The sequence below is a fragment of the Otolemur garnettii genome, unplaced genomic scaffold (assembly GCF_000181295.1).
Source record: "Otolemur garnettii isolate 467f Iridium unplaced genomic scaffold, OtoGar3 scaffold00080, whole genome shotgun sequence".
NCBI classification, from domain to species: Eukaryota; Metazoa; Chordata; class Mammalia; order Primates; family Galagidae; genus Otolemur; species Otolemur garnettii.
In genome coordinates, this window is record NW_003852475.1 from 3,696,292 (window position 1) to 3,705,509 (window position 9,218).

Below are 9,218 nucleotides of genomic sequence, written 5' to 3' on the forward strand. Positions count from 1 at the left end.
GGGCTCAAGCGAGTCTCCTGCCTCCGCCTCCCAAGTAGCTGGGACCACAGGCGCCCGCCACAACGCCCGGCTATTTTTTGGTTGCAGTCGTCATTATTGTTTGGCGGGTCCGGGCTGGGGATTCGAACCCGCCACCTTAGGTGTACGTGGCTGGCGCCTTAGCCGGTTGAGCTATAGGTGCCGAGCCCACACAACTTTTTATAAGCTAAGAAATATAAGCTTCATGCCCATATAAAAGGATTTACTTTTTCTTTTACTGTCAAAAGTTGAAGTATCCCTATTACTTGAAAATTTGGAGAGAAAAAACATTTTTATTTAAAATAAGTACATTGATATTTTGCAGAAGACTGTGAAGTTTGTATGAATTTTTAATGTTCAAAATGGAAGCCTCAAAAAATGAGAGCATCTTGAGGCTATGCCTCCTTCCCCTTGGCAAGCACATACCTTCCCCCTCCATCTACACTCCCCTCAGGTTCTAGTGTTTATTCTCCTATTGAGCTTTGTATAGTATATGCATATATAGGCTGTAGACATGCAAAGCCACTGTACACAAAAGTAGGCCTCTTATCTGTCTATGGTACCCTAGAGTGTCTGAACACGGAAAAGAGTTAACATGTTTTTAGAGAAGCTTGGTGGTACCTTACATTTAAATCAGTCATTCTTCACAACAAACCAATGAGCTACCTATCCTTTTTTCCCACTTTACAGATCAGAAAACTAAAACTCAGAGAGAATTAATATTTTACCAAAGATATGACTAGCAGAGCTGTGACTTAAACTTGGGTCTAATACTAATGCACTTGTTCTTACTATTATATAATTGCCTCCTTCCCAGGCATTAACAGGTCATTTTGATTCTGAATTATTCATTTATTTATTCAGTTGTCTGATGGTATGGCAGATTGTAACAAGGTTGGTCACACATACTGATTGTGTAACTTAGGACAAGTCATTTGACTTACAGTCACTAATAACTTTTGTGCTAAATTATATTATTGAACTAGGTGGTCTCTAAGTTCTTTGAGATTCCAGAGGAACTTGGGATCCTAAGAGGATTTTCTGAGATGTTCACCCCACTTCAAATAGTGCCTCTTCCTCTCGCTCTTGTGTACCTATTGCCTTAGCCAATACCATATTTGTTTCTTAAATGGGTTACAGCCTTGCTTTTATAGAATTTCAAATTTAAGGGACTTGTGATTAAATTATAAAGTCACTTTACAAAGTACACATGAATTTAGTTGCTTAGTGCTGCCATCTTGTGTCTACCTCCTATGAGAAAAAGTAAAAACAAAACCAAAAAAAGTTATTTGATGTAGTGGCTGATGAATCTTGTTCAGACTGAGATTATACACTGTCAGACCATTATACAAGGTCAAGGTTAACTTTGACCTTTGCTTTTGATACTCCCTGTTTTTATTAGCCTTTTGTCAAATGTTGTAAAATCAGCACAAAGAAACTAAAGAATATTTAACTCATAGGTATCATGAGATGGCTCATATCAAGATTTTAAATGATTGTATTTCAAAATTTTAATACTTTTTGAAGAGTTAGTATTAGAGGTGAATTACTTTATAATGAATGCTCAGCTGTATTTGTGCTATATTGTTTAGTGCTTAGTCCTCATTATGCTGTTTTTTTTCTCCTTAACATTGTACTATTCTGTTTAACAACAGCAATCATTTTAGAGTTGTTTGCTTGCTATGAAGGATTCACTTCCACCAAATAAATACGAAATGAAACTGATATTAAAAATAGGGAGAGAATTTTGTTACTGATCTTTCAGATGCCATTAAAAATGGTCATTCCACCAATTATAGACATTCTCTTTTAACAGACAGTGTGCATTTCACTGAAAATGTTAGATGACTTATTAAAACCTTTTGTTCATTTGTACTCTTAGAAATCTAGAAGATGATTGTTACGAAAATTATAGTTATGTTTTAAAGGGTTATTGCTGTAGAAGAAAACTCTAAAAATCATAGTTCTGATTTCTACATTACTGTTGAGTATTCTAGTTCCCTTAGCTATTTTGTTAAATGGTTTCTTTTGTTTTAATCTTAGGGCACTGATAGGTATGATATATTTGATCCAAGACAGTCCATTCCAGTCCAGGTATCTACAGTGGTGACAAGGACATGGGACTACTCCTGCCAGATTACAGATGGTTCAATACAATTGACATCCTGGCTGACAACTGTGGAAAGGAACCTTGGATTATTTTATTTTATTTTTGTGGGACACCACAATCCCAAATCCATAGGACAAATCAGGTAATACTGTCATTACTTCTGAAAAACATACACCTTTTTCTTTCAGAATTTGAACATGTAAAAGCCAAAGTAATTAAGTATTGCCCATTTTCATCATTATTATTATCAGAATGAATCAGTTAACTTTGGTATGGAATATAGTTAAGACTTTTTAAAATTCAGCTTAGTCTACAGTTAAATGTACCACTCTGGCTCAGGCTGATCGCCAACCTGTGAGCTCAGGCAATCTACCCATCCTGGCCTCCCAGAGTACTGGGATTACAGGCTTGACCCACCATGCCTTGCATCTTTTTAAAGGCTGAATGATATTCCATGGTATAACATATACCACAGTTTGTTTATCCATTTATGGATTGATGGGCACTTAGGTTGATTCCACGGCCCCTATTCTTTTTGTAGCTCTTTTCTCACTGTATTACAGTTTTTTTTTTAAGTTTGAACATATCTACACAAAATTACATATTCCTTAAAATTAGAAATTGTGCTGTCATATGTGTATATTGAACATTACTCCTGGAACATAAAAGGTATTAAATCAATGTTGTGCAGAAACTGAATATAAAAAAATGTCTTTAACCGTCTGGGCACACTCTTTTAATTGTAGCACTTTGTGAGGCTGAGGTGGGACATTCCCTTGAGCTCAAGAGCTCAAGACCAGCCTGAACAAGAACAGGACCCTTTCTCTACTAAAAATAGAAAAAATTAGCCAGGCATTATGGCAGGTACCTCTAGTCCCAGCTATTCAGGAGGCTGAGGCAAGAGGGTAGTTTGAATGTAGGAGTTTGAGGTTGCTGTGAACTAGTCTGACGAATGACACAGCACTCTAGTCTGGGTAACAGAGTGAGACTCTTGTCTCAACAAAAAAAAATGTTTAAAATTGAATAAAATTTTTTTTCTTTTCTTTCTTGCTAAGGCTTCATTCTAAAATAACCTTTGCTGATGAGGATGTCTGATACTGTTATTGTAAAAGATGAAACTGAAACAATGAAGGATTTGGAGGCAGAAGCAAAAGATACAACCAGAGTTGAAAATATTATCAAATCAGAAAACTATGGAAAGATTTTGGCAGAGAAGAATGAACGTTGTAGTGACATTGATTTGCAGGTAAGCAGGATTTTTCCCCCTGGCTACACATACTAAATATTTAATATATAGTTATGTTTCTTTTCAAAATTTAAAAGGGTAAGTTGACTCTTTACAACATGCTTACCAGCTGGGTTTTGAAACATTTGGATTAGCTTACTATGAATCTTAGGTCTATTATTTGCTTATATTATTTAATATAATTCTTTTTCATTTGTATGAAGCTGGTGCATTTGTATTAGTTTTCTACTATTTCATTCCACCATTCCCCTATCATTGCTATGAAGGTTTGGAGTTTAACCTAAGAGCTCTTAGAGGAGAGAGAAATAGATTGACACTACAGAGATCTGTTAGAAAAACCAGCCCCCAATGGGTTTCTTAAGTTGATCGACCAGACTGAGAAGAGAGGTTGCAGGGGAAGAAAAAAGTCACTTGCACAACCAGTGAGAATACTTTAAATTCTAGGAATAGATGAAAATCGATTTGATCAACGGACTTAAGATAAATAAAAAATGGTTTCAAGTAATAGTATTCATTTCTTTGATAAGGTGTTCCAGTTATCTATATGTCAAATGAAGGGCTAACAATTTTCAAACAGTTTTTTTTTTAATATCTCATGATTTATGAGTCAGAAAATGGAATAGAGCTTAGCTAAGTAAATTTTCTATTTTACAAGGTATCCAAAGAGATCCCTTCCCAATTTAACTGGCCAGGGTCTTGAAGGTCCTAGGATTGCTTTTCTCACATGTGTGGCACCATTGTAAGAAATGGCTGGAATGCTGGGTTTAGGTGGAACTAGAAGCACCTTTTTATGGGTTCTCCAACATAATTTGCTTTCTTCACAACTTATGTTGGGCCCAAGGTAGTGAGACTTCTTAGGTAGCTGTTCAGTGGTACCAGAGAGAATGTTCTAAAAACACTAAGTAAAGGTGCAGAGTTATTTTTGAACTAGGCTTTAAAGTTCCAGAGCATTGTTTCCACAATCTTTTTTAGATTTCACCTCTCAGTTGGAAGGAATTGATTGGTAGCCACCTTTAAGCTACCAAAAATGTTATCCTAAAATATTATCTTTAATACTAATGTTTTATTTTGGCCTTATGACTAAAAAATTTCTATTGTTAGAGAAAATATACTATCATTTCTTTCATATCCCAAAGACTTTGATGGTTACAAGCTAAAAATTACAGCCTCACTTTTCTATGATAAGTAAAGAAAATACTTTAAAGGTTATTTCATTCTTCGTTCAGTCAGAAACTTTGTGTATTCCCTATTATGGGCCAGACGCTATATTAGACAATGATAGCAATTCCTACCTACAGCTTTAAAAAAGAATTTAGGCTTCAGTGATTGAGTATAGTCAAGTGGTAATTATCTAAGAAATTGGGAAGAATAACATTTTTCTAGTCATTTCTAGTAATAACACTTTTTAAAAACAACAAAAAATTGCCATGTTGTGATCAGTACACTCAGTGATGGCAGTGTGCCAGGATCCTGATTGCATCAGACAAAATTACCTAACATTTTATTGCATTTGTGATTGAAATAATAAAAGATTTTGTTTTAGCCTCTTTTCTACACCTAATGTTCATTCTCCTGGGTCATGCTTATCAATAAGTGATTAACTTGGATTATTGCATTTCTTACCATATTTTTTGTGTTGACCTTGGCAGTAAGCACAAGAACATTCCGATGACCACTGTTGAATCAGCTCAGTTATTTATACTCCTGGAAAATTTTATACATTACCTGAACATTTATTGCAAACCATTCTTTGCCAAGGAACTTAGACCTCTTGTTCCATAGAGTATGGTGACTATAAAGATAGGGAAGAGGAAAAGAGAATATGAGAATTCATTTTATATTAATCCAATAAATACTTTATTTGTTGGTTGTTCAAATGTTTATTAAAAATTTACTATGTATAAGAATACTAGCTCTGCTTTGAGCTTTTGAAGTCCAGGATGCCTCCATCTAAGGTGCGGTGCATACAGGAATGAAAAAGTGGCTGGATACAGTGGCTCATACCTGTGATCTTAGCACTCCGGGAGGCCAAGGCCTATGGATTGCCTGAGTTCATGGTTTTGAGACCAGTCTGAGCTAGAGCGAGTCACCATCTCTAAAAATAGCTGGGCATCGTGGTAGGCGCCTATAAACCCAGCTACTTAGGAGGCTAAGCCCAAGAGATTGAGGTTGCTGTGAGCTATGACGCCACAGCATGCTACCAAGGGCAACAAAGTAAGACTCTGTCTCAAAAAACAAAAAGGAAAAGCAAACATCACATGTACCCAGTACTAAATTGGAACTAGTGGATTAACACCTATGTGCTCACATGAGAAAAAAAACTCAATGAAATTCAAGCAGCATAAATTCCCACCCAAAGGGTATATTGCATGAGTATAGGATACACCTTCTAGTCCAGTGGTTCTCAACCCTCTAATGCCTCAACCCTTTAATACAGTTCCTCATGTTGTGGTGATCCCCAACCATAAAATTATTTTCATTACTACTTCATAACTGTAATTTTGCTACTGTTATGAATCATAATGTAAATATCTGATATACAAGATGTATTTTCATTGGTCACAAACCACAGGTTGAGAACCACTGTTCTAGTTGGACTATAGTTTTTGTTTTTTTCTTTTTTTAGAGACAGAGTCTTTGTCGCCCTTGGTAGAGTGCTGTGGCGTCACAGCAACCTCCAGCTCTTGGCCTTAGGCTATTCTGTTGCCTCAGCCTCCCAAGTAGCTGGGACTACAGGCGCCCGCCACAACATCTGGCTATTTTTTTGTTGCAGTTTGGCCAGGGCCGAGTTGGAACCCACCACCCTCGGTATATGGGGTCGGCGCTCTACCCACTGAGCCACAGGCACCACCCCAGACTTTAGTCTTACAAATGCAAACTGTGGAATCTAATTGTTTTATCCCCATATAATCTGAAATTTTAGAAAATGACTTGTACAGAAGATTTTTTTCTACACTTTCACTTAAAGTAATATAAAATGTATGTTTTAAGCATATACAGGAAATATAGAATGCTTTGGTAAAAAGTGCCTGGTTAATACAGAATTACTTTTAAACTTAATACAGATTTGCCTGTGCTAGCATACCACTAGACATTTCATCTTCCATTGGTACCTCTATGATACTGCCAATAGGTTGTCATTTTAAATAGTAACTATTATTTTTACTTCTAAATTTGATGTATGTACCAACAATGTTGAGAATTTTGAGTAAAGGAACTATTTCTTTATTCTAATAGAGTAATAAGATGTTCTCTACTTTCATCTGTGTAAGTCAGCCTCCATGAATATCTGTCTGTCGCCTTGCTTCAGCATAGTAATATTTAGAGTGTGGTAGGTAAAAGGGAAATGTTTACCGTCTAACCAGCATACATTTCATGCATTTATACTACAGTACATAAAACTATTTAATGTATACAGTTTCATGGGTAAAAAAATTATTTTGATTTATTCATTCATTCAAAGACTGTCTCAGTCTGTCACTCAGTCTAGAGTGCTATGGCATCATAACTTACAGCACCCTCAAAATCTTGGGCTCAAGTGATCCTCTTGCTTCAGCCTCCCAAGTAGCTGGGACTACTACAGCCAGTAACGATGGGGTCTGGCTCTTGCTCAAGCTGTTCTCAAACTCCTGAGCTCAAGCTATCCTCCCTCCTCACAGCCTCCCAGAATGCTAGGATTACAGGCATGAGTCACCACACCCAGACTAAAAAGTCATTTTTTAATGAAGGGATGTCACACCTTCTTCCATGCTGTGAAGAAACTGTATGATTTTCTACTGTCTGTTAGGATAGTATTTACATAAGAAATAATTTCATCAGACTAGAAGGAGGCCAACAGACATTAGACACCACCTCAGGTATTTTTAAGCAGAGATTTTCTCCACACAAGAGAAAATCTCCTTTACCATTTCTTTTTCTTTTATAAATAACTCTACCTGTGTGGCTCTCTTTCTACTTTTGAAAAAGGTTGGTTGTGTTTTTTATTCAAGATTTTATTTTGAACTATAGTCTTTTTTACAAGTTCTAAGATTTCTTAAGAATTTTTTGGCTCGGTGCCTGTGGCTCAAGTGGCTAAGGCACCAGCCACATACACCTAGGATGGCAGGTTTGAATCCAACCTGGGCCTGCCAAACAACAATGTCCGCTGCAACCAAAAAATAGCCGGGCATTGTGGCGGGCGCCTGTGGGCCCAGCTACCTGGGAGGCTGAGGCAAGAGACTCACTTGAGCCCAGGAGTTGGAGGTTGCTGTGAGCTGTGATGCCACGGCACTCTACCCAGTATGATAGCTTGAGGCTCTGTCTCAAAAAAAAAAAAAGAATTTCTTAATACTTAGCACTAATTCAAGAAATCTCCATGCATTAATGTCAACAAGTTAACTTTCCCACATGATACCATGGAGTTGTGCTAAATTGTTGATTATGGTCCCAAAAATTGTTGAAGGAGTTTTGCTTGATAATTTTTCTACCACACACTATTATTATGGACGTCATATGATTATGAAATAGTTAGCAAGATGGTATGGTAGGTATCAGGTTTCTAAATCTAGAAAAATTATTGTGTTACGACTGCTGGCATCTTTAATCTTTAACATGGGCTTGAAAGAGTTGTGTATGTCTTGATCTCTTGTGTATAACTCATTTATGTGGCCTATATTGTTTGATTTTCTTTACGAATAGATTTTCAGATTAAATTTAGGGTGAATTGTTTATGTTAATTTTGCACTCATTTATTTGAAATGTAAAATTAAGAATCCTGTGCCCTGTTTACTTATAAGAGGTCCAAACCCAACTTTCCCATTCTTTTACAGTTGTATCTTTATACTTGACAAATGCTTTGTCCAGGAGTGTTCATCTGTATGCATATATGTATAAGCACAATTGAAAACATTTTGGAACAGTTCAAATAATGCCTTTAAGTATTGTTACCTAGAGGATAGTTGATCCAAATTGTGTCGGTAACTCTTGTGGAGGAAATAAGAGAGCTAATTTTTGTTAGCAACTAAGGCTTGTATGTCAGTGTATGATAGCTTCTAATATATATGAGTTAATTTTCCACACACAGAATCAGTTAAAGTATGTGTTTAATATCTTCCATTTTTGTAGTAAGTTCTTTGATAATTAGCTTGATAATTTGCATCTTGTATCCCCCGAATTAGTTCAATGCAGTTCTTTAATAGGGAATGGGGGCAAATAAGGGATAGGAAAACAATGGCAGTCTAATAGAGCTGTCAGAAAAGCTGAAGGCACAAAGCCACACTTCTTCAACAACGAAGGCAGTGGACAACAAATTCCTTAATTGGTGGAACATGAAGGTTTTTTTTTTTCTTTTAATGATTAAATAGGCTGGACACTGTCCTAACACTTCGGGAGGCCAAGACAGGAAGATCTCTTGGGCTGAGGAGTTGGAGACGAGCCTGACAAAAGTGAGATCCTGTCTCTACTAAAAATAGATAGCTGAGGCAGGAGGATTGCTTGAGCCTGAGAGTTGGAGGTTGCAGTGAGATAAGATGATACCATTTGCACGTTAGCCAGAGTACAGGGGGAGACTTTGCCTCAAAAAAATTTTAAAAATTAAGGATTAAATAAAAATCTCTCTAAGTAAAATCATTCAGATCATAATCTTGACCGTTTATCTATTTGTCAAACAAATATAAGGAGTACAGGTATATACATAGTACATAGTGCCTAACAAACAGTAGATGCTTTCGATAATATCGTAATTATCATAATTGTAACTATTAGCAATATATGGCTTCTCAAATCTGTCCCTTTATTGTCATCTAAAACAGATTTTCTTCTTTAGTAATAAAATAAAAAGTAAATCTTACTTTTTTTTTTTTTTTT

At 36.3% G+C, this 9,218-nt stretch overlaps 1 protein-coding gene across 4 annotated transcripts in view; it reads left to right on the top strand.

The window, feature by feature from the left end:
- Positions 1-9,218, top strand: part of R3HDM1 (R3H domain containing 1) — a 153,186-nt gene that overhangs the window by 17,905 nt on the left and 126,063 nt on the right. For all 4 annotated transcript variants that reach the window (XM_023515842.1, XM_023515843.1, XM_023515844.1 and 1 more), the window contains exons 2-3: positions 2,062-2,270; positions 3,184-3,374. In XM_023515842.1, the coding sequence (XP_023371610.1) occupies positions 3,210-3,374 (165 nt within the window). In that variant the 5' untranslated portion in view covers positions 2,062-2,270; positions 3,184-3,209. The remainder of the gene's footprint in view (positions 1-2,061; positions 2,271-3,183; positions 3,375-9,218) is intronic.